The sequence below is a fragment of the Aphelocoma coerulescens genome, chromosome 6, assembly GCF_041296385.1.
Source record: "Aphelocoma coerulescens isolate FSJ_1873_10779 chromosome 6, UR_Acoe_1.0, whole genome shotgun sequence".
NCBI classification, from domain to species: domain Eukaryota; kingdom Metazoa; phylum Chordata; class Aves; order Passeriformes; family Corvidae; genus Aphelocoma; species Aphelocoma coerulescens.
The window spans coordinates 23,149,841-23,177,678 of NC_091020.1; the positions used below are offsets into that span (position 1 = coordinate 23,149,841).

Here is a 27,838-nt window from a genome sequence, read left to right on the forward strand (position 1 = left end):
TAGCCTGGTGTGCATCCTGCAAAGTGGGACCATATTCCTTGCACATAGGGTCCCTGGGGTGTGACCATAGGGAATCCCACCTGCAAGTACCTCCCTCCCCCAGTACAATCCTCAGCAGGGATGCTCTCTTGGCACAGGGCAACACCAGGCATTTCTGCTGGTTTACAAGGAAAAACAAACAAGAGCCAGAAAGGAAAATGCGCATTCTAGGTCCCTGGCTCCCCTCCCTTCCCTCTCTGTGTTGTGACCACTCCCTGGCCAGGCACAGCCTGATGCTGCTCAGGGCCCTCCAGTTTCAGCCTGTGCAGCACCCAGGGTGGGCAGCCTGCAAAGGAGAGCTCAAAAACTCGTGTGATGCTTAAAGGACACTCCACCCAGTGAAGAGGAATGTGAGTTCCACCCAGGCAGGAGCAAATGGACTGGAGTTGGCCCTTCAGAGAGAAGAAGGAGCTTTGGCTCCCCAGGGCAGTTTGCTCAGCCCAGGACTGAGCTGCTCCCACCGTGGAGCTGGGGCTTCATTTTGGCAGGGCAGTAGAGGGACAGCACTTGCCTTTTGCAGACTGGGCTCTGGCCCCACAGCCGGTGTGCAGGATCCTGCAGAGCTGCGTGGGGCTGGGGCAGGATCCCTGGTGAGGTCCTCTTGGGCAGGTGCCCCCAGAGAGACCCTGTCCCTATGGGACTCTGCTCCTTCTGCCCTGGCATCTCTCCGACCCCAGGCCTCACCCGGGATGCTGTCACATCCCTGCCTGGCACAGTGTGCAGCACAGACCCGAGCAGCTTCCAGCCTCCTGTCTGGCAGCCTCTGCCATCCCCGCACAAGGCGCAGCAAATGCTGGCTACGATGCCCCTGATTGTGCAAAGCGCTGCTGCGAACCCCCTTCCTTCCTGCCCCCCGGCCCTCTCTGGCCCCTTCCCTTCCACCCACAACCTCCACAGCGCCGTGTCCTCCCCGTGCCCCGGGGCTGGGAGACTGGCAAGGTCCCAAAAAGCACAAGCCTTGAGCAGGCTCTTTCATGCGGAACAGCCGTGGCGTCCTCTACTCGTCCCCACGGCCTTCCCAGATGGAAGCCCCAACGAGCCGCCCTGAGACACTCGGGGCTCAGCCACGGGCCGGGTCCCTGAACACTCGTCCCTCCAGTCGGGTTTCTCTCAGGCCCTGGGAAGAGCAGCCCCGTCGGGTGGGGGGGGGGGCGGGATGGAAGCCTCAGCACTGCGCCGCTCCCGGGAGCCCACGCAGTCCTGAGGACCCTCACCCACCCACGGGGGTCTGGGGACAGCGCTACCCCTCCTCCGACGGCTGCGAACCCCAAGGGGCAGCGCCGAGAGCCTCCTCGGAGCAGAGGGAGTACCCCTTCCCCTTCGCTTCATTTTCTCCCTCACGGACCCCCCTCTTCCCCCGCCAGAATCCCCCCGCCCCTCACGGTGACTGCGGGGGGGAGGGGGCACGTGCACACGCGCGCGCGGCGGCGGCGGCGACGAGCCGGGGGGAGGGGGGGCGCGCACGCACGCAACACGCACGCGCTCGCGGGGGGGGGGGGAACGGGACGCCCCGCGCACGCGCAGAGGCACCCCCACCCGCCCGCCGCCGGCGCAGCCGCCCCCGCTCCCGCTCCACCGCCGCGGCCCCCGCCCCGACCGCCCCCGCCGCTGCTGCTCCTGCTGCCGTTGCCGCCGCTGCTCCGCCGGTTCGCGGCGCGCCCGCCTGCCCGCCTCTGGCCGCGGCGCTACCCGCCGCCCGCCGCGCCGGAGCCCGCGGCGCGCCCCCCATGCGAGACCCCCGCGGCCCGGGCAGCGCGCAGCGACCCCCGGCCGGGCCAGGCATGTGAAGATGTCAGTGGGCTGTGCATGCCCTGGTGAGTGGCGCGGCGGCGGGGCTCGGGGCGGGGGCTGCCCCTGCGGCTGGGGTCCCCGCGGCATCGGGGCTGGGTGGGGAGCTGGGGGCCACTTACGGGGTGGGAGGCCCCAGTGGTGTCGGTGTTGGGGTCTGACTGTGGGGCTGCGGTCCCATGGTGTTGGTGTTGGGGTCTGGCTGTGGGGCTGGGATCCCCACTGCATTGGTGCTGCTGTCCTGCTTTGGGGCTGGGATCTCCAGCTACGGGAGATCCATGGGGTCTCCATGGCATTGGTGTTGGAGTCTCCGTGGCATTGGTGCTTGGTGTCTCCGTGGCATTAATGCTAGGGTCTCTATGGCGCTGGTGCTGGAGTCCAGCTGTGGGGCTGGGGTCTCCATGGTATTGGTCCCTGGGTCTCCATGGCATTGGTGCTGGGATCTGGTTATGGGCTGGGGTCTCCATGGTATTGGTGCTGGGGTCTCCGTGGTATTGGTGCTGGTGTTTGGTTATGGGGCTGGGTTCCTGGGGCATGGCTGCTGGGAGCCGACTACAACACAGGGCTTTCAGTGTAGGTGCTGAGGTTTGGCCATTGTGCTGGTGCTGGTGCTGGGGACAAGCTATGGGAGTCAGCAAGGTGTGGGGACTGGAGTCCTAGTCACTATGGTGTGGCTATTGGGTCCAGCCATGGGGATGGGGTCCCTATGGTATGGGGCTATTGGAATCCAACTGAATGGCTGGAGTCCCTAGAGCATGGACGCTGGGGTCTGACTGTGGGATTGGAACCCCATGGTGTGGGTGCTGGGGTCTGGTTGTGAGGGAAGGACTCCATGGCATGGGTGCTGGGCTTCTTATGGCATGGATGCTGAGATATGTTGTACTAAGAGATCTGGGACCCAAGAGCACATGGATGCTGGTACCAGCCTGGAACTGGGACCCCACAGGCAGGGTGCTGCAGGGGCATTGGGCAGGCATGTAGGTGGCACTGTGAAGAGTGACCCTGAAGCACCCCTGGGGCCAGGGCAGTAGGTCTGTGGGGTGCCATAGCTCTGCACGTGGGTGTGAGGCACAGTGTCCCTGGAGAGGCTTGGCAATGCTGTTGGTGGACATGGGTGCTGCATGGCCCCCCCACCATGGTCATGGTGGGGTGTCTGCTGGAGAGCTTCTTCCTGATTCTGGAGCCTGTGGGCTAGCAAGACTGCTGGACTGCGTAGGAGGTGTGATGAGTTGGTGAGGTCTCAGCACCTGGGAGGGTGCTGCCACAGGGATACTCATCTGGATTCCTGGGCTTGGGGGCAAGTTTGAGGCAAGTTTGGGGCAGCTGGCCTGGCTGCGTTGCCTGCTGCTGGGTGCAGAACATTGCTGTGCCAGGAACAAGGCAGGGCAGGGGTCTCAGAGGGCTGCTGGAACCTCGTCCAGCACCAGGTCCCCGTGGCGCTGGACAGCAGATTGGGGAGCCAAGTTTGGGGGGCCCTGGGGAGGGGGTTCTGCCATTCCCCTGGGCATCTGGCACATGCGGTCCCTGTGGGGGGACAGCGGCGACGCTCCTCAGCCCAGCTCCTTTGGCAGCATCCCTGTGGTCCCAAGAGAGCCTCCTGCCAGGCCAGAACCCCCGTGCTGGGGGGCTGCTGGAGGCAGTGGGGCGCTGTGACAGCACACGGTCCCCATGCTTCCCCCGGAGCCGCCTCTGCCGAGGGGCTTGCAGTTGGATAACCGGGGTGGGGAAGGGGTGCCCCTGCACGGCGGCCCCCCGCCCCTGCGCTGCCTGCGCCTCGCTGCCGTGTTTCTATGAAGGCAAGCGGCCCCTTCCCCCATCCTCCTCCTCCTCCTCCATCTCCCACTGGAAGCTGCCAGAGCGCTGCTTCCTCAAGCAGAAAGTCACGTGAACCTCCCTGCGAGCCAGGCCGAGCAACCACAGCACCCGCCCCGCAGGCACCCCGCACCGGGGGCACGACACCCCTCCCGACACCCCCAGCCTTGGCGGGGGTCCCGCCTCGGCGGGGCGAAGGCCGAGTGATGGCCAATGGTGGGGCCCTGCCGTATTCCCCAGGAGCTGGCCCCATGCCACTGGGAATGTCATCGGCATGTTGGTGGGTGTAGAGAGGGGGGTCCTCCCTCGGTGCGGTGACGGGGAGCCGTGGGGTCACCCCTCACCTGGGAGTATCCCTGTGGATGGCTTCATGTATTGCGTCCTCCCCACGCTGCCCCTGCCCGCTGCCCCAGGGCAGGGAGGACACGCGGGTGCCGTGCAATGTGCGTGTCCCCCCCGCCTCTTCCCCCGCTCCCCCGCCGGGGCTGGGTGGCACATCCAGAGCCTGCGCCCCCCTCCCCCTTCCCCTCCCCGGACTGTTTATCGGAATATAGAAAAAACAAGCTCTGCCGCTGGCCTCCCGCCAGCCAGAAACATTTAATGAGCCGCTCTGCCCAGGCTGCTCTTCAGGGCTGCATTAACTTGGAGGAGTTTCCTGCTTGGGAGCTGCTGCCGGGGGGGTTTTTGCTGCCCCCCTTCCAAGTTGTGCCCTCCCAGAGGGTTGATATACTCCTTGCCATCCCTGGGGGTGCGTCCTGCCCCACTGCAGCTCCTCTCGCACCCCTCCAGAGATGTTTCCTTGCTCCTTTCTTCCCCTCTGCAAGAGCTTTGGAGCAGAGAGGCTGCTCAGCTGGGAACCTGACGCATTCTCGTGCCCGAGGATGGTGGGGAGCTGCTGGGGCCAGTGGAGGGCTGAGGGGGGCTTTGCCCCCCACCTCAGATGTGGAGAGGTGAGCAGCAGGAGCATAATGGGCTCAGAGTGGAGGTGGCAGAGGCTGGGGCAGCAGCTGCCCGATGCTGGTGCCAGTGGTGCTGTGCCCAGGGCTGCTCCGAGCTGGGCCGGCAGACAGGTCTTGGCATCCAGACACCAGCGGGGCCCTGACCCCTGGGGCACCTTTCACTCTCCCAGCATGCTCTGCACTTTCTTTCTTAATTATTTTTATTATTATCATTATTTTTCCCCCTGTGGTGATGGTGTCAGTGCAGAGGGGGAGGAGGGGAGCAAAGCGGAGTGGAGCTGTTCTTCCTCCCTGCAGGGCTGGCTCCAGCTTCATGGCAGGGAAGGAACTTTCCCAAGGTCAGCACCTTCACTGGGACACCTTGCAGAGAACCTGCCTGTGCACCCCGCTGGCAGGAGGGAGAGCTTCCCAAGCCACATGCTTCAGGTCCCGGGATGGACATGCCCGGCCAGGGCACGGCCCATTGCCGTATCCCTCCCTTCTGCCGAGCTGGCGCCGTGCATCCCCCACCGTCACGAGGCCGAGCTGTGCCACATGCCTTCTGCGACAGATGCGCTGGGAGAAGGATGGCGGCGAGCAGGCTGAGTGCCGTGGCGGGGGGGCCAGGCAGCCCCGACCTGTGTGGGCTCTGGCTGCCAAACAGCCCTGGGGGTGCCCAGCACCTTGAGGTGCCCCTGGGCCTGCTGAGGAGGGGGGGAGCAGTAGGGGTCCCGAGGCCTCATCATGCACATCCATATGCTCTAGTTTAGGCTTTTTTCATGTTACCAGTGATGTTTGGAGGAAACATTTTACTTGCCCTGTCCCCCTCAGCAGCAAAGTGCCCGGCCAGTAGATACCATGTGTGCTGTGTTGCCTGCCCACTTCTGGCACGCTCTGGCAGTCAGGATGGGTTTGTGGCTGTCTGGTGCTCAGCGAGGGTATTCCTCAGGGGTCCTGTTGTTGCTGTGAGGCACCATCACAGCGCTCCTTGGGGCCGGTGCGAGCTCACCCAGGATTTGCCTGGAGAATCCTGGATGGGTTAGTGCTGTACCAGTGCCAGTGGGTTCAGCACTGTGTATTTGCGCTGGGCCCCAAATTTATTCCAGGAATGTTGTTACCTGCTCAACACAAGCTGCTCCCTGGGGAGTGAAGGGATGCCCCTGCAGGATGGGACCTCCGGGGCAGGGAGGTGCTCTTGCCACCTGGGAGGGCTTGTGGCCAGGAATGCATTGGCCAGGGGGCTGTATGCCCTCAGGCAGGGCAGTGTCCCCTGCCCATCCCTTTTGTGTCAGATCACTGCATTTCATGCCACCCTCTCTTCCCCCACTCTGCTCTGGGACTCTGCCGCCATATCCATGTTGCTAGAACACACGAGACATGGGTCTGCATGGTGTGCCAGGAGCATGCTGGGACACTTGGGAGCATGGTGCCCATGCGCAACAACTGTCGGTGTGTCCTGGGGCATGAGCTGCGCTGCTGGTGAGGGCTCCCAGCTCTGCAGGGTGACACTGAGCCCTGGGGCTGCCGTTGTGCACGGTGTGGATGCACCCCTGGGCCTGGGGAGCAGTGGGTGTGGGGACAGCTCCCGGGTGGTGGGGTGCTGGCAGGATGGGGCTGGGTGACCGTTATCAGCTGCCTGCAGGCTGCGGCTGTGGTTTCCTGCCGGTACCGGTGGGAGGGTGCTGGGGAGCAGGCAGGGCTGCCAGGGGACTGCTGGGCCCCACCTGGAGTGGGGATAGTGGCAGCAGTCTGCCCCTCTCCCAGGATCTCTGCTGAGCAGGGTTGGGGTGGCTGCAGTAGGGGTGATGCTGGCAGGGTTTTGGGAAGTTCACTGGGCATGCTCCTGGGGGTGCAGGAGAGTAGACTGTGCATCAGTGTTGGGTGTCCCTTTTGAGTAGGGCTGCTGGTGGGGCTTAGGAGCCCCCAAAGCTCTCAGACCGGCCTCCCATTGCAGCTCACCCCCTTCTCTCCCAGGCAGGTCATGGATCAGGATGAACGTTAAACCCGGGGTGTAATCTCCCCTGTGGCAGGTGCTGGCCCCTGTCCAGCCCTGACCCGCCCTGCCCAGGGGCGACCGATAACACCCTGCCCGCACCCCTCTGCTGCCACTTCCTTGGGGGGGCCCTGTGGGATGTAGCTCCTGCCCCCCTTTTGCAAGGTCTCTCTCTGCCCCAGCTTTGTGGAACCCACAGTCAGGTAGCAGAGGTTACCCTGCACCAAGGTGATGGTTCCTGTGCTCCAGGATGGCCCCGTGGTGAGAGGGTGGCAGACGGGGGGTGGGAGAGTCCCTGTTTTCTGCAGGAGCAGCAGCCTCAGCCCCTCTATGACATACCAAGGGGCAGGTGTTGTGTATGGAGCCAGGTTTCTGCAGCACAGCCCAGGTGGCTGGATACAGTGCTTGCAGCCCAAGCCAGGCTGGGACGTCGGTGGTGTTGGGATGCTGGAGCGTTCTGCAGCAGCCACTTGCGCCAACCTCTGCTCTGCTACGTGCGTCCTCCTTCAACGAGGGTCTTGTGCATCCTGGGGGTCTCCCTTCCAGGGCAGAGGTTGCTCCTGCCTGCTGTGAGAAACTGCAGGGCGGTGGGTGCCAGCTTTTGCCCACTCCAGCTCCTGCCTCCCCACTGGGAGCCCATGGCAGCTCATGGCATTGCAGGCACGCAGCTCTGCTGGGCATGAGGCAGGTCCAGGCACCCCGACCTGCCTGCTTCAACTGGCCCGGGGTTAGCCCGGGGCAGCTGCAGGCAGGGGCAGGCAGGAGCACGGCAGCAGGAGCTCTCTCCCTGCCGGGGATGGCAGCGCAGAGCTGCTGGAGGAGCCTGATGTGGTGCAGCAGTGCATGGAGTTGGGAACGGGGGTGCTGCCTGGGCATGGGGAGTGCCAGGCTGCCAAAAGTCCTTGCAGAGGGGCATTTCCCTGCTGAGGCTGGGGAGATGTCGTTATGCTCCTCCCATCTTGGTGCCCCTGCCAAATCCTTTGGGCAGCCACGGCATGCCGAGTCGCCCTGCCTGCTGCCAGCGCGTGCGCAGCAGGAGGCTTGGACAGTGGCAGGGCTGCTCCCCAGAACCCCAGGCTGCCCCCGAGTGGAGTAGATGGGGCTCCATGTCAATCCCTACAGGAACTGGACCTGGAACTGTGGGAGCTGCCGTCACCATCCCACCGTGGCTGTGTCCCTGCTTGGCCTAGCTGGTGGGGAGGAGGCAGCCGCTAACAGGAAGGACACGCATGTTAGCAACGAAAACACGGCAGTGAGAGGAAGCAGAAGCAATGCATTATTGATGGAGCTATTTGATGCTGCTATATTCGGAGAGCTGCTCCAGAGTGTTCGGCAGCACCGTGGGGGGGGTGGCAGGGGGTGGGCTCAGCTGCTGGAGAGTTACCTGCTTCAAGTCAACCACATATAGCCATGGCCCTGTAACATGTCCCTTGCCTTCTCCCAGGGGAGCTTCCAGCGTGGGAGGGCACAGTGACATGTGGGTACCAGGAGGGATGGCAGCCATAGTGGGTGGCAGCTCCTGACTGTGTAAGTCTCTTATGAATGCCAAGGGTCCTCTGTAGCTTGGGAGACAGAGTGGAATGAATGGAGGGGGAACAGTGGGCCAGGGAGCAGGGTGCTCTCCTACTGGGGCTGAGTTCCTGGAGTTGCAGGGCTGGGTGTGGGTGTTGAGGATTCTGCTTTGGCTTCTCTTTGAAGCAGCAGTGCCTGTCCCTTGGAGGGTAGATGGTTTTCTTGGAGGACAGAGGGCAGGCGCAGGATGCTGGGGCTGTGCAGCTATGCTGCATGTCACCCCCTCCCTGCCATGGGTTCCCAGGCCAGGAAAGGGGCTGTAAAACGAACCATTCTTGTAACATGAGAGAATCCACCTGGAGGCTCTGGAGGAGCCTTAAAATGCTGCAGCTCTGGCAGGCTGGCCCCAGGCTTCTGCAGAGGAATTGGGGCTCACTGCTGTGGGTGGCCATGCTGGGGCTAAGCTCTTGCAGGACGTGCATTGCGGTACCTCAGGAACAGCATAGGAACACCGTGGGGCATTTCTCTGGTGCTGGTGCCACAGGGAAACCCCTTTCTAGCAGGACATGCCAAAGCTTGCTTGCAGACTGCACCTTCCTCTTGGAGCCCGTGGGCAGCCTAGCGGTGATGAGATTGACCCCCCATGCCAGAACAAGGTGTGATGTGAGGGTGGACACCCCATATGAATTTCATGCACTCTGGGGTTCTGCCCCCCACTGTAACCTTTCTCCATCTCCTCTTGTTTTGGTGGAGATGGGCATCAATGCATGCACTTGTCTGCTGCTTGTCTGCTGCTCACGTACTCAGATTGAGTTCTCTGTCCCATGCAGGATACTCAAGATGTGACCCTGTAACTTCCCACCCTGCCCTGACAGCTTTTCCCCAGCTCCTGGGCTTTATTTCTGCCTCTGAGTGTCTGGAAGTAGTTCTGGTTTTGAAGGGTTAATCCCAGGAGCCCCCAGGATCTGCTGTCTGCCTGGCATGACTCACCATGTAGTTTCCAGCCTCCCCCAAGCCTCCTCTGGAGAGATGGAGCTGTGGCTTCTCCAGCCAAAAAAAGGGGCCCCTCCTGCCCCAGAACTCCCTTTTGATCTGGTCATGCATAGCTTTAGGGGGGAGAGAAGCCCCTCCTTGAGAAACAGGGAAACAAAGCATATTTCTGTTTGAAAGGTGGTAGGATTCAGGGGGTTGACTGTTGCGTTCTGCAAAGGGGGGGCTCCAGGGTGCATACTGTGCTGCACTGCTGCCGGCTGGATCTGCGTGCGTGTGATGGTGCCCAGGTCTGGCTGCTATTTGGACAAGTCCATGAGGTTTGGAAGTGCCAGGCCAGTCTATCTCCCGGTGCAGGCTGTGCTGTTTGCAGGGCTAGCAGATTTTTATTATTATTTTTTATGTAAGTGCGTGTCCATGTCCCTGCTCTACGCCTGCACTTGCCGGGGCCCCGGCCGGCTGTCAGTGTGAGCATGCCCTGCCTCCTGCCCTGCTCGCCTGGGATTCCTCACGCACACTCTGTGGGCACACCAAGCCATGGCCACAGGGATCAGAGAGAACTGGACATCCCCTGGCTACCATGATCTCCACTGGGCTCTTCCCATCCGTTCGTCTGGGATGTATCCCTGTGCTCCCTCCTGCTCCCGAGCTGCTGCCAGTTCCCTGGGCTGAGACCTGCACCGGGTGTTGGATCAGGGCTGGACTTTGGGGAGACCAGGCAGGCATGGGGCCCTTGCTAGGGGGAGAGCGGAGGCTGCGATCTGGGCGATGCAATGCCCTACCACAAAAACAGGGTAGCCCTCTGCTCCCCTCACAGTGAGGGCATGAGCACATCGTGAGGAAGGGGCCCCCCGCCCCCACACCGTCGCTGCCACACACGCTTCCCAGCTGCATCCCAGCCCTTCTGCTCTCCATCCAGCATCTATTTAATTATTAACTCGGCTATAACCATAAACAGCTGGGGCTGCTGCAGCCACGTGGACCAGTCCAGCGCTGTCGTCAGAGCTGAGCAGGGACACGTGAGCAGTCCCGGAGGGCTGCTGAGCCCCGGGATAAATTGCTCCAGGCATGCTTGCTGTGGATGCACTGGGCCAGGCCATGGGGCTTAGGGATCAATGGGGGCTGCTCTCTGATCCCCCTGGCCATGGCACTGGTGCCACGAGTCTCTAGTACAGGGACAAAATGCCCTTTTTTTCACTGTTTTGCAGTAGCGGCATGGTGTTGAGTGGTGATGGGTGGTTGTGCCTTGTGCATTTTTGAGCCTTGGAGTGGTAATGGGGTGCAGGCAGACTGTGTTTAATGGCCTGTCTTGGCGAGGAGGGCTGTGCCATCCCGTAGCTGTCACCAGCATTGCAGCCAGCACTTTTTTTGGCCTAATGACAGTGGGGGTCAGCATGCTGCAGCCCCATCTCACCCACTGCCACAAGATTTGGGCTGGCAGGAGGACAGGCAGTAAAGGGGCAGCATTCCGGGGCACTCGCAGCATCCCTGTGCCCAGTTATCAAGGCACTGACAGCATGTGTACCTCCTGCTGCATGTGCCTTTCACAGAGTAGGGTGTCACAGAGGTTTTTAGGTTTACAGTGAGTTTTTCTTTCTGTCAGTCTGGAGTCTACGAAGACTTTTGCTATATTTAGCCAAGTGCCTGTGGAAGGTGATACTGCAGGGTAGCCTTCAAGAGGAAGGGGAAATCACGATGGTGTGATGTGGACCAGGATGGGGTTGGAGCCTCACTCAGCTGATGAGTGTGGGGGACAGGAGTGAGGGAATGCTGCCTGTCCCTCTTCAGTGCTGGTCCTAGACAGCAACATGGTTGGGGAGCAGGGGGCTGCCCCCAGTCCTCAGGTGCAGGGCTTTGGGGATGCACAAGCACAGAGGGGAGGACACCCCCAAAACCTCATGGATGAGGTTTTGCACCCGCCATGTCTGCTCTGTTGGCTGCGGGGGGAGTGTGCTTGGCAGGACCCAACTGGTTGTACCTGCATTACCCCAAGGCCTGGGGAGGGGATGTGGTGCGGGCCTGGCCCTGCAAGCAGGGGGATGTGGGAGGGTGTTCGTGCCCCAGGCATGGGTGCAAACCCAGCCGGGGCTGTGCCGGGAGGCATTTGGGAAGGTGTGCAAGTGCTGAGTGAACACCAGCCCATGTGTGTAGAACGAGATGTACCAGCACGTGTGTGTGTGTGCTGAGCCTCTGAGCCTACTCTTACTGCCCGGAGCTGGGGGCTGTTGGGGCTTGGGGGGTGTACCCAGGCTGGGCTCTGAAGTCCTGGCTCATGTCCCTGCTGCCCATGGGCTTGCCGGCAGGGCTGGCAGCAGAGGTCTGTCCCAGTCTGACTTGCCAGGGCAGGAGCTGCAAGGGGCAGATGTGAGACAGAAGGGGAATGGGGAAAATGGGATTTTTTTAATAACGGAATTTTTCATAATGGAAATTTTTGTAAAATCTCCTAACTGGAAGAGGTTGCAGTTTTATCGAGGAAAGGAAAGACCCTGGGCTCTCCTTTCCTGACTGGCACATTTTATTTTTCATCCCCCCTCCCAAACAAGCTGGTTATATTTTTTTCTCGTCTGAAACTGGGGGAAAGGGAAACAAGTTTCAGAAAGAAAAAAAAAATCCTGAAAAAACTTCAGGCACCCCGAAACCAAGCTAGGGAAAAGGTCTATTTTTATTGAAACTTTTGCAGTAGGGAAAGAATCCTTGCCCCGACTGGTGCCGAGCACCTCAGCGGGACGCGGCTCCCGCATCCCCATCCCGGCGAGTGCCTGTACCGGCGCCGGGCGGGGGGGGGGGCGGGAACAGCTCTCCGGGGACCCCCCTTTCGGGCGTCACCCCTGGCCCGTGGGGCCCCGGGCGGCGCGGGGCGGGGGAGCCGGTGCGGGGGGAGCGGGCCCCGCTGCCGCCGCCGCCGCAGCCATTGTGGTCCCGGCCGCGGCGCAGACAAAGGAAGCGCCCCCGCCCCGCCCCGCGCCCCGCCCGCCCCGCCCCGCGGCGGCCCCGCGCCGCCCGCCCGCCGCCGCCGCGCCGCCGCCGGACCCCCGCCCGCCGCCGCGCCGTGAGTCACCCCGCCCCCCCGCACCCCCTTCCCCCCCGCGGAAGTTTCCCGGTCCCCCCCCCCGCCCCGGTGGCGGCCCCGCTCGAACGGCGGAGGTGAGGGCCGGGGTCCCGCCTGCGCCGCCCCCGCGTCTGCGAAGTTGTGCGCGGCCGCACCGCGCCGCCGCTCCCCACCGGGGCCCCGTACGGCCCGGGGTCGCCGCGGCAGCCCCCTGCCCGCCCTCTGCTCCCCCCGCCCGGCTCTCCCTGTCCCCAGCTCCCCTCTCCTTCCTCGGCTCCCCTCTCCATCCTTACCCAGTTCTCCTGTCCCTCGTCCCTCCCCAGCTGCTCTGTGCATCCTTGGCCCTTCAGCTCGTTCCCTCACCACCAGCTCCCCTGTCTGTCCTCCCCCTCCCTGCCTGTGGTCCCCCCCTCTCCCCTGGCTCCCCTTTCTATCCACCAGGTATTGGCTTTTGGAGCGGCACCCCCAGCCTGGTGGGGTGCTGCCAGCAGCTCCCATGCCCTGCTGTGCCCTGCTCCATCCCAGCCCGCAGCTCCCTTTGTTCTTCTCCGGGTTCCTTCCCCTGCCGAAGCCCCTTGACAGCTGCCCCACGCCCTCCCGGTCCCACTGCGTGCGCTGTCACAGGGTCTGCAGGGTCAGTGCCTGGCTCTAGGGGCTGCTCACCCACTGTGCCTCACTGTTTGCTGCAACTTCATCCTTGCTCACAGCTCAAAGGGTCCCGCCAGCCTCCCACGGGTGCCTCAAAGGGAATAAAAGGTCCAAGGGGTGCAAACGCATGAGGGCCATGCACCTTCTCTCAGAAGCTGCCTTGCCAGGTGTCCAGGCTCAGGGGGCCATGGGCACAGGGGGCTCATCCTCGCTGGCAGACAAAGCACCAGCTTGACCGGGGCCAGCCAGAACTGGGGACAAGGCTGAGGGTGCGCGCAGCATCCTCGGGAGTGGGGAAGACTAAGCAGCTCCAGTTTACGAGTCAGCATGCATGCCATGGCTGTGGAGAGGTGTCTTAGCTGGGAGGGTGTTTTCTTGGAGCCCCTTTTGCGGATCATGCTGTAGAAGGCTGCCCTGATCTCGGGTGGCTGGCCTCCGGCAGTCCCTGCCGGCCCGCCCGCTCGGGATGGGTGATAAGCACCCCGGGGCAGCACTTCTGGGGCTCCCTTGGCTTGGGCAGCCCCCAGTCCCATCTCTGCAGCCCTGGCTGGCAGAAGCCAGGCACCGTGGCAGGAACCTGCTGAGCAACTGCCAGCCGTAGCCAAAGCCAGTGCTGCAGCAGGAGCCAAAACCAGAGGTGTTAGCCACTCCCAGGGTGAGGTGTGAGCAAAGGGTTCCAAGGCTGTGGGGTCTAACAGAGACTCACCTTCTGGGGGCACACAGTTTGCACTTAACACCCCACTGCAAACCCTCACCTGCTTTCTTCTCATCAGGAAGGTCTGAGCCTGCTTGAGTCTGGGCCAGGCAGGTGTGAGAACAAATACCTCTTCCCAGGGTCTTCCCAGTTGTTCTCCACATGCTTTCAATACGGTAGCATCTTGTCTGAGCAGTTTTGCAGTGACTCCTCTAGTGCTGATCAGGTATCAGCTCTTACTGCTTCTGTTGCCAGTACAGGTAAATTATCAGTGTCCTTGTTCCTTCTTTAAAGCCTTAGGTTTTGGAGTGTTCCCATTGTGGGGGAATTGTGGTTTTCACTGAAGTATAACTGAATGTGGCCTTTCCACTCCTGATGCTGTAGAAATTCCAGGTTTGTGATCTGGGCACCCTTTAAAGGCTGAGAAGTGCTGAGCAGAATGACGCATAAGTTGTGTTGCTTCAAAGAAGAAAACTTGTGATCCAAGGGGGACAGGCTGGTGCTGGAAGGTTTGGTGACAGAAAGGATTTGCTGTCATTTGGTGGGGACATTTCCCCTCACCAGGAGCAGGTCATGATACGTGTAAAATAGGAAAAGGGCAGTGAAAAGCCACAGAAGTTCACTTCAAGCCAAGGTGCCCCAGGCTGGGGACTTGGAGCCTCTTTCAGCTTCTTTTCAGAGCGCAGTGATAGCTGGCAGCCGCAGCCCTGAGCTTGCCCAGCCCCTCAGGATGCGGGAGCAGAGGGTGATGTGGACCATCCAGCCCCAGGGCTCCTTCCCTGTCCCATGGCTGGCAGGGTGGTAGCAGTGCTTGTCCCAGAGTGGGCTCTCTCAGCGTTCCATCTTTCATGTACTTGCAGCTCTACACTGGTGTGAGCTTGACATCTGCATTAATACGGACCTGAAATCCTGTGTGGTGGCAGAGCAGGATAGCTCGTCTGGCCCTCTCCCTTGGAAACCTCCCGTCCTCTGAGTGATCTGGGGACAGAGTGCTCCTGCTGTTGTTTGCTCTGTGTGTGTGTGTCTGTGGGTTGTGACGCTTGCTGTTAACGAGGTTTGCTGCCCCATGGGTTGCTGTTGTTTTGGGTGGAGTAATAACCAGGGATGCTGGGGTAAGAGGGTTTCCCTGTGGCTGAGTTCCTCATGCCTTCAGGAGCACCAGGCAGATGTGCTTGACCATACCCTGTCCTTTTGCTTCCTGGGGTTTTGGCCCCATCCTGCACTGGTTGTCCAAAGGCCTGACACCAGTGGTAGGACGTGCTGCCAGCACAGCAGTGCGAGTCCAGCAAACACTGCATTTGCTCTGTCCCCAGTGCTGCCGGCAGCCTGCCTGTCCCTTGTTCAGCCGCTCCCATGTCACCTCTTAACTGAGTACTGAGGAGAGAGCAGTTCTGCCTGACGGCAGAGGCTTGCCCTGGCAGCTCGAAGAAGCAATGGAGATGCTTTGTAGATTGCGCTGAGGAGGTTCCCGCCACGCTCGAACTGTCCCTCCTCTCCGTGGGCATCTGTGAGTGGTCCAGACCTTGGGGCAGGCGCTGCACCCCAGCGTCATGGTTTGCCCCCGGGCTCATGCTGCCCCAGCGAGGCCAGCTGGATCCCCGCGGCGGGAATTATCCAGCTTTTTCCCCGTTCCGGAGCGGGCGTCTGGCCGGCTGCCAGGGCTGCGGGGCTCCACCTAGGAGGCAACATGGAGCAAGGCGGCCGGCGGCGGCGGGGCCGCGGTCTCCGGAGACTACGCGTCCCAGCGTGCAGCTCTCGGCGCCGTTGGCAGCGGCAGGGAGCGAGGGGAGCGTTGCATCCCGGGATCGCAAGCCTCCATGCGCCACGTGGGGGCTGACAGCCTCCTGCGCTCCGAGGCAGCGGCACCGGGGTCCTGCCGGCCTGGGGGATCACTGTGGATCCCCCTCTGTGAGTGGAGGGACAGACCTCAGCCTCTTGCCGCTACTTTCCTGCGCTGTAGCTCTCGGCTCCAGCTCTCCCAGGCAGATCTTGTCCCTGTGGAGGGCTGCCCTGAGCAACAACCCCACAATACCGTGCAGAGCTGTGTAGTTTTTCTCCACCATGTGCGTGGCAGGCAGGCAGCCGTGAGCAGGGATGTTTGCTTCGTGTTCTGCAGGGCCATCGGCATGGTTAGCTATGACTGAATTTTTCTGTGTTGCCGCAGAGCCTAGAAAACCTTTGATAATGAAAATCCTAGTTTGTCAGGAGGCTTTTATTCTAGGTATGCTGACAGGGTTTTTTTTCCAGCCCCATGGTTCCCACACCACATTGTTCGTTTGTTTGCCGGTGCTGCACCGATGTCGCTGCAGGGTTGCAGTGCCCCAGGGTGAAGGGGTCTGGGAGAGAGGAAAAGTGTCTGAAAATGTGAAAGGTGCATTCCCGAGGCTGAAACCGGCAGCATTTGATTATGGATTGTCTTTGAGACAGTGAACTGAAAGGAGTAATTAGGGACAGTGGGATATTTCCCTGAGAGTTGCAGGAAATGACTGCCTCTTGGTAAGTTGATAGTAGTGGAGCTGAAACTGGGTTATCTGTGGGATTGCATCTGGGGCTTGCAGCCTTGGACGTGATTCAATTTTCTGGCTGTTTTGCAATTGGCAGGGTGTGCTTTTCTCCCTTTTTCCCTCCTGGAGAATTCCCTGTCTACGTGTCTGAATCATCTGAGGAGCAAAATGGGAAAGGGGAGACTACTGCCGTCCCTAGGCGCTGCAGGGCAGTGCCGTCCCCTGGGGCCCCAGCTGAATGTCCACCTCTGCAGGATGCCTTCCTGGGAGACCCTGGACTCTGGCAGAGTTGGGGCTGTAGGACTACGTTTAGCCCTGACCTGCAAATCCACATGCTGGCCAGGCTCGCCTCACCTGGTGCTTTTCAGATAGTACTGCTTTGCAGCCTACATCAAGATTGTCACTTTATAATAATTAGCTGCAGGTAATTATCCCTTCTCTGGCTGTCCCCCTAAATTTGTGACCCGATCTGCAGAGAAGAGCACCCTTGGGTTCAGATGCTTTGTGTGCTGCCGTGGGGGACTTTTGCACTAATATTGCAGGATGTGACCTGGAGCTGGGACACCATGCACAGCCATGTGGTGTGGTGTGGGCAGGGAGGCAACTTGTGGTCCAGATAAGCTCTGTGGATGGCTCGGATGTGCAGCTTGGGAGAAGTGAGAGGGTAATCCCTGCACGCAGCAGGGCAGGCCGCGATGTGGGTTTTGCCTCCGGACAGGTCAGGGCGAGGTGGTGTCCTGGCTGGGGTCAGCCTCTGGATGCCACTGAGTCCATGGCACATGGTCTCCTCCAAAAGTGGTATCTCCTCTTCCCTGGAGAGCCCAGCCTCCTGGGAGCTTCAGCTTCATCAGTTCTGCATTTTTAAAGCAAACGGGGTTTCTGCAAGTTGATATTGTCACTGATAACGTCTCAGGCCATGTCTTAGTGTGTTCCACCTGGGTTCCTGTGGGTTTAGTAACAGCGTTGGGGTTTGCAGCTGGCCTTGCTCCATCCCCTCTATTCCAAAGAAATGGAGAAAGAAGAGGTGAAGGCAGGCTTGTGGGGGCGGACCATGGACTGCTCCTTGTGCCTCTGCCTGTCCCAGTCACTCTGAATACTTCTCCGTGTTTGCTTCCCAGCCCTGCCAACTACTCGGACACTAGGCACCATCACCAGGCAAAACCACGTGAATTATTTGAGACGCTGCCCTGCACCCAGCCCCAGATAGCACCCTCCTGCCAGCTCTGCCAGCGGGACTGGCCTGGGAAGATGTATTTCTTGCCGCTATCAGGGCTCCCACACCCCATCGAGGCAGCCCTGTGAAACAATGCCGCTATTTACACTTTAAAGCCTCGTTAGGCAGCCAGGAAGCAGGCACGGAGCATGCCGGGAAGCACTGGCTGCCTTTAGCGAAGGCTGGCCTCTCTTCTTCCCGAACTGCTGGGAGGAGCAGGATGCTCCCCGGCTGAGCTGTAACTGTGCGGCCCCTTTCAAGCCCCACTTCTTCATTTGTTTTTATCGTTTATGTTTTTAGCCTCTGCCTTGCTGCTGAGCTTTGCCGCTTGCACAGAGAGCGCACTGGCTACCCAGACAGGGATGGCTCCTCTCTCACAGGTGGGCACCAATTCCTGCCAGCAGCCACAGGAGGAGCAAGATGTCGATGCTGCTTTGCCTTTGTCCTCAGCAGTTCTTTGCTCTTTGATGGTGAACTGAAGCGATGGGAGTTCAGGCAGGGGCTTTTCTCCCTGCTTTCCACGTCCCCTGCCCAGGAGGCAGCTCCACGGCTGGTGCTGGTCTCTGCTCATGGTGCCCTGCTATCTCCTGGCTGTGTTGGCTCTGCAAGGTGTCCACCGTACTTTTGGTGCCTTGGGAAATCTGATGTTCCCCAGTTCTGTGAGCTTGGTTAGGATTTGAATCATTCCTGCTCCAGAAAACCCACTGGGCAGTGCACCAGAAGAGCTTTCCCCATAGGCCTGATAGCTCGCAAGCAGGGACAGCAGAGGAGAATGCATGTGGAGGGTTGGGCAGTGCTGGGCTGTACATAAATCATGGACAGAGCACCTGCCTTCCCTTCCCTGGGCACCCGCCCATCTGGAGCTGTTTTCCTGCCCACACTTTTGTGGTCTGCGGACCTGGCCTCGGCAGAGGATGCTGAGCCATGGCATCCCTTCATGGGGTTCCCTTCTCCCCCACCTCCATGCTGAGGAGGAGCCATGGAGCTGCCCACCTGGCCATGAGCACTGCGCTGTTTGCCCAGACCTGCCTGGGCCAGTAGCTCACCAGCTGCAGTGTCAGCCTGATTTTTTCCCTTGCTGACCATTTTTGTGTTACTGGGCCAGCACCCGTGAGTGGCCACAGGAAGCATCTTCTGTTGGCTCAGGTTCCACAGGGGCATTGCATGCTCAGCCACCAAGCAGCATCCCTGTTTGCACCAAGTCTACCCAGATCCTCTGTGCTCAAAACAGGAGGCAGAGCAGGAGCATGCGGAAACACCAGCTAGGGCCAAGCACCGGGCTTGTCTTGGGAAGGGCCACATCCTGCAGATCTGTGTCACTGCACCTGGCTGGACAGGGCTTGCAGGCAGCTGGGGCAGTGTGAAGGAAAGAGGTGATGATGGAGGGATGTCCCAGACCAGGCAGCATGACACTTGTATGAGTAAAAGCTGGTGTTCCTGCTGCTGTAAAGTAACTGTGTTATTTCATGTAACTTGTGTAGTGTGTCTACAGTGAATGTAGAATTTGGACAGCTTGTATCAAGTCCTAAGGCTGTTGTTAGTGTTATTTCAAACCACTGAATCCAGTGACATATTTTATGCTTCATTAGAAATAATACTTGGTCAGGATGCCAGTCTTGCTGAGGTCACATAACAGGCTCCTCTCCACTCCTCTAGATCCTGACACAGGTCACTCAGTAGAGCTCCAAGTCCATATTAACCTGCTGGGAAAGGCCCAGGGTGGAAATGGAGGCTTGGGCAGGAGTGATGGCCTGGCTCATCTGCTGTCCCATCTCCAGCAGCAGGGAGCTGGGGAGGAGCATGAGAAGCACAATGGATGGAGAGTGCTGTGTCTCCCTGGTCTCACCCCCCCCAGGAGACCTTCCTGCACCCTGAGAAACAAGATGGGAACTGAGGACAGCAAGAAGCCTTGGGCATTTAATCTTCCCATGTCTCATCCATGAATAAAAACAAAGAATATAAGGATGAGACCTGCTGGGTCCGATTTTTTCTCCCCCTAAGGACATGATGACCAGGAACAAGCAGTGCTCCAGCCACTGCTGTCTCTGCCTAATGAATTGGTTTGTTTTCAACAGAAGCTTGGGAGTTTTGGGAAGTTTCCTATGCATTGAACATGCTTCAACATCATGTTGTATAACAATAGAATGGAGGAAATGGAAAGGCTGTGTTTCTAGTACAGTTTGGGCTGAATTATCATTTCTGTTAGGCACAAGTTGATGTGGATAAAGCCGAAAGCATAAATTCCTCTGCAGCAGCATCTGACCAGCACTGAACTCCCTATTAAAAATGTTTTTATCTGTAAAAACAATCAGTAGGAGCAAGGGGCCGACATTGTTAGCAGCCATATGAGAAATTGTGCCATGTCCCACTTATCCTCACTGCAGATGGGCAGGAGTGGGAACAGCAAGCCACAGCTGAGTGGCTGGGCTGGCTCCAGCCCCACAGGACTGGTAGATCCTGGTGGGTGCTGGAGAGAGGCTGGGTTCAGCTGCTGTGGGGAAACATGGTAAAAAGGCCCCAAGAAAATCAAGGAGTAAAACACATATTTCCCCTGTTGCAAATTGGATTTAATGCTGGGGAGGTGACCCTCTCTATTTTTGACCAGCCCTTGCTCAGCAGTGTGTACAATCCCTGTGACTGCTGACTTGGGGTCCCAGATGGCTTGGCAGGGGTGAAGGTCATGCCCTGGTCATTCACCTCTGTTGGCTAACAAGCTCCTTATTGCAACAAGCTGGACATCTTGGGTCCCTGTGCTGGTGGCACCGCTTTCCTTCACCCTGGTGCCTTTTGCTCCCCTCCTGTATCCATCATGGTCGAGATGCTGCTCTTATCCTGTCCCTGCACCCTTCCACACAGCCTGGCCGTGGAGCGGAGCCCAGCTGGGCAGCGGTGTGTCTGGCGTCTCCGGGATGCTTCCCTCCGCTGCTGGGTTTGCTTTCTGCAGTAGCGGGTGGCAATCCCGGCAGTTCGTGGGCGTTGGGAAGTGCCCGTCCCAGGGCTGCGTGCGGGCGGGCAGCCGACGGGGATCCCGCCTTGGCCCCGGCTGCAGCGGCAGCCCGGCACGGCCGGCTCCGGGCCCCCGCCTGCGGCAGGACGGGGGGAGACGTGTCTGTGCGGCAGGGCCGGCTGAGCCGGTGGAGCTGGAGCTGCCTGGCAGCTCGCCCACCGCTGCGCCCCGTCCAGGTCAGCCCGTCTGCCCGCCTGCCTGCCGGGAGGGAGCCGCGTGCCTCGGCAGCATCCTCAGCGTGCCGGGTCCTGCCAGCCGCGGGGTGTGCCGGGGCTGCCGCGGGGCTGGGGAGGGGCACTGGCAGTCTCCGCTCCTGGGAACCTGCCCTTGTGGTGGGAATGGGCTGGTGAGTGTGGCAGCCCCTGGCTGCCCCTAAGGAGCCTGGATGGGGCTGGCTGTGCCTGGCATCCCTAATGCCTGCTGTTGGCAGGTCTGGGGGTCCCCAGGTTGCTTTCAGGATGTGGGCTGGTTTCACACATCGTGTGCTCCGTTGCAGACCCCATCACACCCCATATCCTCTATGGGCTCCTTGGTGCTGTGGTGGGCAGTGAGGCTTTGGGGTGGTTTGATCACAACTGGGGGCTGGCATGTGGGATCTCTCTGTCCGCCTGGATCTGGGTGGCCACTGGCCTGCCTGAGCAGCAGATGGTGGCTGCCTGGGGACCCGCCGTGCGTCCCTCCGGGCGATTATTCACCCGTCACCATGACGATAGAAAGGTCAGCAAAAAGATCCTGTGTGATTCCCGGGTCGGCGGGATTAGGAGCAGTGCAGGAGGGAGGGCTAGAGCCCAGCCAACCCCTCCTCAGGCTCACCAGCTGGACTGTCCCCCTTGGGCACATCCCCAGAGCCCAGCCAGCTGAGAACTGACAAACTTTGGGCACCAGTGAGAAACCCTTGGGATGGGGTTGGGCTCCACTGGCTGTTGATCCTGAGAGCTCAGCTCTGACCCTTTGAGTTCCATCCTGCACAGGGGAGGCCTGGAGCTGTGTGTGGGATGAAGGGAGTAGGCTGACATCAGGGGGGAAGCAGAGGAGGGATGGGGCTGTGCTGATGGAGGCTTGACTGGTCTTGCATCCTTCCACCTCCTACTCCTCCTCCTCCGTCTCGCAGCAGCAACAGCAGGGCATCTCTCCTTGCAGAGTGCCCCAAACTGACCCATGTCCCCTCTCTCTCTCCAGGCTGTTCCTCTAAGTCGTTCAAGCTGTACTCGCCAAAGGAGCCCCCGAACGGCAACGCCTTCCCCCCCTTCCACCCAGGCACCATGCTGGATCGAGATGTGGGGTGAGCTGGGGCCCAGGGAGGGATCTGCAATGTTGAGGACACTCTGCAGTTTGCACCCCAGGGTCTCTGTGTTACACTTCTCAGCAGCAAACAGAGACTGCAGTGCATGGAGTTCAGTTAGCACAAGAGCAAAGAGTGAATTGGAGCAGGCACAGGTGATAGTGGGTTGAGAAAGAGTGATGTTCAGAATGAAGGAAGCCCCCAGGTCCTGAGCTCTGTCAGACCAAGCCTTCTGCTAGGCCAGCCCCCTGGGATCACAGGGAGCACTCCCAGGGCCAAAACAACCCCTTCTTCAATGTCTGTGCTGCCTGGCACCAGTCACTGCTGCAGAGGAGCTGGGTATGTCCCCAAGGAGCAGTTGGCTAGGTCCCAGGAGTGAAGCAGCCAGTGATGTGGGATCAGAGCCCAGTTTTGGGCTACAGGTCACCCCGTGGGGCTGTCAGATATTGGCAGCCAGGATACAGTCTGCACTGTGGGGAGGGTCTCACCTCCAGTGAGCCCGACTGCCTGCTGTAGCCAGGGAAGGAGGAGCTGTGGTGAGCAGGGAGATCCCTGCTAGCACTGACCTGCCTGCATCTCTTTCCACTGCTAGACCTACTCCTATGTACCCACCGACGTACCTGGAGCCTGGAATTGGGTAAGCATGGGGGGGCTGGTGTGGACCCTGCCTGGGGGGAGCTTGTGCCTGTGGTGGGGGTGCCTCAGCCAGGCCAGCATGCTGGCTGGCTGGGCTTGTGGGAGGATTGCTCAGACTGCCAGTCCTGGAGGGGCTGTATGTGTTCCCCCTGTGGGCTCAGGACCCCTCCACACCTGTGGCTGCCTTCCCCTCTGATGGCTTTCTGTGCTCTCTGGGCAGGAGACACACGCCGTACGGGAACCAGACTGACTACAGGATATTTGAGCTCAACAAGCGGCTGCAGAACTGGACAGAGGTAGGGAGCAGGGAGAGCGAGGGCAGTATTTTGGCAATGGGGGCTCCCACCGCCTTCTCCCACATGTGGCTGTGGGACAGGGCTTATCCACCCCCATCTCCAAGTGCTCAGCTCGGAGCACAGCCCTCCATGGGTTGAGCATGTGGCTGCTGTGCCTAGCAGCCTGCATTTGTCTGGCTCTCCTCCCTGTAACTTAGCATCTCTCTGCCATCCCCAGGAATGTGACAATCTGTGGTGGGATGCTTTCACCACAGAGTTCTTTGAGGATGATGCCATGTTAACAATCACTTTCTGCTTGGAGGATGGACCAAAGAGATACAGTGAGTACCACCTTGAGCTCTCGTTCCTAAGGGCATTGGCCTTCAGCAGGAGACAGTTGTGTGCTCAGGGGGATGTGGGTAGGGTGTCCGAGCACAGCTGTTTTCAGCCAGAAAGTATGGGGGCACCCTCTTCATGTACATCCCAAGGAACATCTGGATGAGCCAGGTTTACTGACCTTATTTTCCTGCTTCTCCTGTTGCAGCGATTGGCCGGACTCTGATTCCCCGTTACTTCCGCAGCATCTTTGAAGGGGGGGCCACAGAGCTCTACTACGTGCTCAAGCACCCCAAGGAGTCCTTCCACAACAACTTTGTCTCGCTGGACTGTGACCAGTGCACCATGGTCACCCAGCATGGCAAGCCCATGTTCACCCAGGTACTGCCTGCACCTGCAGCTTCTGCTGCCCCTCCTGCCTTGGTTTTTTGTGCCCTCTTCATGGCTACAGTCCCACGGGGCTGTGCATTTTGGGCTCTTGGGTATGGCTTCTGCTGAGTCTCCCAGGAGGCAGAGGCAAGCCGCTATAGGAGTATTCTAGTGTGCAGCAGTGGGTTCCCAGGGGATCTGGGCTAGGGGAAGCTGGGGCAGCCTGTGCCTGACCCTTTGCCCTGCCCAGGTGTGTGTGGAGGGGCGGCTCTACCTGGAGTTCATGTTCGATGACATGATGAGGATAAAGACGTGGCATTTCAGCATCCGCCAGCATCGAGAACTCATTCCCCGCAGCATCCTTGCCATGCATGTGAGTACAGCTCCAGGAGCTTGCCTGGGTGCGAATGACACAGGGCTGCTGAGCTCCTCAGGCTGCTGTGCAGCTTGGGAGGACCTCAGCCCAGTCCCGCATCACAGGCTGGGGCATGGGAGGGCTGTTCCCAGCCTGGATGCAGCTGAGCTGTCTGTCCCTGTCACTCCTAGGCACAGGATCCCCAGATGCTGGACCAGTTATCCAAGAACATCACACGCTGTGGGCTCTCAAACTCCACACTCAACTACCTCCGAGTAAGTGTGCAAGAAGAGGGGGGATGCAGCTCTGCCATGTCTTGTGCTCTCAGCTGCCTGATGCCTGGCTGCCCTGGCGTGTGGGTAGGCTGCAAGGCTGGCTTTGCAAAAGCAACCTTACAGAGGGGCTGTTAGAGAGCTGTGGGGGCAGTGGGTCTACCAAATCCCACACATTCGCAGTGTGGCTTGGGTCAGTGCAGCACAGATGCCTGCCTGTAGGGGGTTAGGGTTAGGGTTATTGGGTCTCTGTTTTGCTGGGGCTCAGAGCATTGCAATCTAACCCAGAGTCTTTGCTCCCTGCAGCTCTGTGTAATCCTAGAACCAATGCAGGAGCTTATGTCACGGCACAAGACCTACAGCCTCAGTCCCCGGGACTGCCTCAAGACTTGCCTCTTCCAGAAGTGGCAGCGGATGGTCGCTCCGCCTGGTGAGTCTCACAGTGGCTGCTGTGCTGCCTGGGGGTCTCCGGGACTGCCTGGTCAGGCCCTGCCCTCGGTGCAGGCTTGTCCCAGCCCCAGAGCTGTTCTTGGCCTCGTTTTGTGAGGCTGGGGGTGGTGAACCAGGCATTTAGCTTCCTTCTATGCTGGTCTGCCTTCCCAGAGGGCCAGAGCAGGACTGCAGGCAGCCAGTACTCCCTGCCTGGAGGCTGCCAGCTGCTTGTGGAAAGCAAAGCAGGGATGGAAATTGTCGTGCTGCCTCTCCTGTCCCCTGGTCTGGGAGGACAGCAGAGCTGTGGAAGTGAGGAGGGTGGTGATGCTGCCTGGAGGGGGAATGTGGTCCTTGAAGAAATGGGGTTTGCATAAAAGGGGCTGGGGGGCACCAGCTTCCTCTTGTTGGGGCTGATCATGTATGTCTCCTTCCTCCACCAGCGGAGCCAGCACGGCAGCAGCCCAGCAAGCGCCGGAAAAGGAAGATGTCGGGGGGCAGCACCATGAGCTCCGGTGGGGGAAACACCAACAACAGCAACAGCAAGAAGAAGAGCCCAGCCAGCACCTTTGCCCTGTCCAGTCAGGTACCTGTAAGCATCCCGTTTCCATTCTCTCTTCCTCCTCTGGGGTGAAGGGGAGGGTTCTCTGCTCCTGCCCCTGGGAGCTGGTAGGGGGAGACCCCCAAGGACTGCCTATCTGAGCCCCCACAGCTCTTCCCATGTGATGGGGAAAAGGAGGGGGTGTCCCAGCTGCCTTCTGTAAGCCTCTTTGCTCTCCTGCAAGGGAGCGAGGATGTGTTTGCCCCACTCCGTGTCCTAGCTTGGGTTCTGCAGTGGAGGTGAGGAAGTGGCCCTACAGCTGGGGAAAGGGGCTGAGCTGATGAGAGGGGGGTCTAGCGGCCCAGGCTCCCCCCACCTCGATTATGTTTCGGGACCGTCTCCCCTTTCAGGATGTGATGGTGGTAGGCGAGCCCACACTGATGGGGGGGGAGTTTGGGGACGAGGACGAGAGGCTCATCACCCGGCTGGAGAACACGCAGTTTGACGCCGCCAACGGCATTGACGACGAGGACAGCTTCAACAACTCGCCGGCGCTGGGGGCCAACAGCCCCTGGAACAGCAAACCGCCCTCCAGCCAGGAGAGCAAGTCAGAGAACCCCACGTCGCAGGCGTCGCAGTAACGGCCCCCCCGCCGCCCCGTGGACTCAGTCCCAACCAATCTACCTGTACATTTGCAACGGAGAGTGACTGGGAAGCGGCGAGGTACCGGGGGCGGATCAGCGCCACACGGATGATGGGGTGCATGGTCCGGGGTGCACACCAGGCAGGCAGCCCCCAGCCATCACCCCCGCCGCCTCCCCGCACCCCCACGCCTGCCCCCCCGATGGACCCCAGGGCAGGGGTGGGTTTCCGGGGCCGTAGCTTCATTATTCCCCCTTCTCTCTTCTTTCCTGCTTCTTCCCAGAGAGCTTCTCATCCCCGCCCCAACATGCCCAACCCCTCCCTGCCAAGTGGGGGAATTAGAGGGGAGGTGTTGGCAGTGTCTGGCGTGACCAGATTCCATGTGTTGAGGTCTGGCACAGCCCAGAGACCCTCCTCCCTGGGTCCAATGGCTGGTGTTTGCTGAGCAGCCACCTGCATTGGGGTTGTACATCTCTAGTCCAACCTGGGGCTGGTTGGGGGGGGCAGTGATGAAAAGCCTTCCCTGTGCCTCGGGCTCTGCCATGAAGCCGCCTGCAGCCAGGGTCAGATCCTGCAGCGCTGGGATGGTGTTGAGGATATGGCCCCGTCGCGTTTTCCCACTCTCCTGCACCCTCCCCTTCCCCTTGCTCCCCAGAGGGAGAGCGCAGCACGGCCGTGGGGGCACTCTGTATATAGGAAGTGCGTGGTGGGGGGCTGGGGAGCACGGAGGACCCGCGGCTCTGCCGGAGCAGCCGGTGCCCTTGTTCCCTGCCTGCAGCCCCTGTGTTTCCCTCCACCCTGCGTGAGTCTGCCTGGGGCCCCTTTGCAACCCCTGGCTCCTGGTACCTCCTACTTTTGTCTTTTTTTAAGAAAAAAAAATAATATTATTAAATTGTAAGTTTAAAAAAAAGAAAAAAAAATGGGAAAAGACCCCCTCAGCCCCCTTGCCCATTCCCCCCTCCTGTCCTGAGCCCTCTCACCCTGTCCTGACTTTTGTACAGGCTTCTTCTCTTGGAAGTCTCGTTTTATATCCAGTTCGGAGAGCTTCAAACCAAGGAGAGACTTTGCAGACTTCCTTTCTAATCCCTCCAGAGGTCGGGAGGGGCCAGCCCCCCGCCTCCCTTCTCAATGTAAATCTTGTGTGCTGTTGTCCCCGCTCCCCCCCTCGGGTTCGTGTACCTCGTGCTTGTACATTTCCGCGCTGTAGACAGTGTGTACGATACTGTTCTTTCAATGTGTTATCACTAGAGCAGGTGCCTCCATTGATGTTAGGGGAAATGATGAGAAAAATAATAATTTTTGGGGGTTTTTTTTGGTTTTAAAAAAAAAAAAAAAAGAGAAAAAAAATAATCCCTTCCAAGGCTTCTTCCAAGGAGAAGATGGGAGGTGCCGGGGGAGGGTGTTTGTGCTAACTAACCAGTTCACCCCAGCAGCCTTGGAGTGGGGTTTTGGGGAAAGACGGGAGTCCGGGCTGCCCGTGGGAACCCCCTGGCATGCCCCGTGGTGGGGTTGCAGCACGTGCTGCCGTGGGGGGGACTGCCCTAGTGGGGGTGTACGTGTGTGTAAGAGTGTGTGTGCGAGAGGTTTGTGTGTCTGTCTGTGTGTGTAAGGGAGCCTGGAGCAGGCGGAGTAGCCCTGAAGTTCGGGGGAGTGAGGGGTGCACTCCATTCTCCCTGTCAGAGGCCCCCAGTTCCCTGCCAGGGATCCCACGGTCCGTGTCCTGCTGCCCCGTGGGGCTTGGGGCTGGCACGTGTCACTGAGGGGCTGCCTGTGCGCGGGGGCTCTGGCTGATGCAGGGGTCCTACTAGCACCCCATGCCTTGCCCACTTGTGGCTGAGACTGCAGGAGGCTGCTGAGATGGGGTGGGGGACATCCTGCTGTCCCTGTGGTTGGGCAGGGAGACAGAGCCTTGAGTCTGCCCTGGTCTGATCTCAAGCTGAAGATCCCTGGAGAGATGCCTGTGTTGGCTGCTGGGCCCCTCCATGGGCAGGCCGGAGGTGGAGAGCTCAGCCCCTCAGACCCCCAGGCATGGGGGCCCCCACGGCCCCTTTGCAGATGGGGGTGGGATCCCAGGGTGGGAGCCTGGTGTTGCAGGGAGGGGGGCTCTGCATTGCAATTAAGGTACGATTCTCCACGCCGTGCCGCAGGGCTGCTGTGGAGGGTGCAGAGCCCTCACTGCCACGGGCACACTGTAATGCCTTTTTGTTTCTTCTTTTTTTTTTTTTTTTTTTTTTTTTTTTTTCTTCCTTCCTCCCCTCCATAGTTTGTGCCATTTATGAGTCATGTATGGTACCAATAAAATGACTTTTCGGTTTGAAGCTGTCCTGATCACTTATGTCTGAGCATGGGACCAGGCTGATGCAGGCAAGGCAGAGGGGGCTCCCCTCATGTCCCTGGTGCCCTGGCAGGGGGTGCGGGCACAGGGCTCACTGTGCTCTCAGGATGATGCTGGCTCGCTTCTGCCTCCTGGTTCCCAGGCAGGCCACAGCTGGCTCCCTGCCATGCCATGGAAAG

General features: G+C 59.9%; 1 protein-coding gene across 2 annotated transcripts; it reads left to right on the forward strand.

The window, feature by feature from the left end:
* The first annotated feature begins 1,625 nt into the window (after window positions 1–1,625).
* Window positions 1,626–27,642, forward strand: LDB1 (LIM domain binding 1). Of its 2 annotated transcripts, none has more exons than XM_069019863.1 (11): window positions 1,626–1,853; window positions 21,367–21,469; window positions 22,062–22,106; window positions 22,326–22,401; window positions 22,619–22,721; window positions 22,925–23,097; window positions 23,336–23,458; window positions 23,632–23,715; window positions 24,019–24,142; window positions 24,585–24,727; window positions 25,093–27,642. In XM_069019863.1, exons 1-11 carry the CDS (start codon window positions 1,829–1,831, stop codon window positions 25,321–25,323), a joined length of 1,230 nt encoding a protein of 409 aa, XP_068875964.1. In that variant the 5' UTR covers window positions 1,626–1,828; the 3' UTR covers window positions 25,324–27,642. The 2 variants fall into 2 exon arrangements, with proteins under 2 accessions (XP_068875964.1, XP_068875963.1); XM_069019862.1 differs by having other exon boundaries at window positions 1,627–1,853; window positions 24,585–24,733.
* Window positions 27,643–27,838: the final 196 nt, after the last annotated feature.

Excerpts from the sequence above, each read along its gene's own strand:
- LDB1 (XM_069019862.1), top strand. The coding sequence starts at position 1,829 with ATGTCAGTGGGCTGTGCATGCCCTG. Across the intron at positions 23,459-23,631 it reads GCAGCATCCTTGCCATGCAT|GCACAGGATCCCCAGATGCT; the intron begins GTGAGTACAGCT and ends TGTCACTCCTAG. Across the intron at positions 23,716-24,018 it reads CCACACTCAACTACCTCCGA|CTCTGTGTAATCCTAGAACC; the intron begins GTAAGTGTGCAA and ends TGCTCCCTGCAG.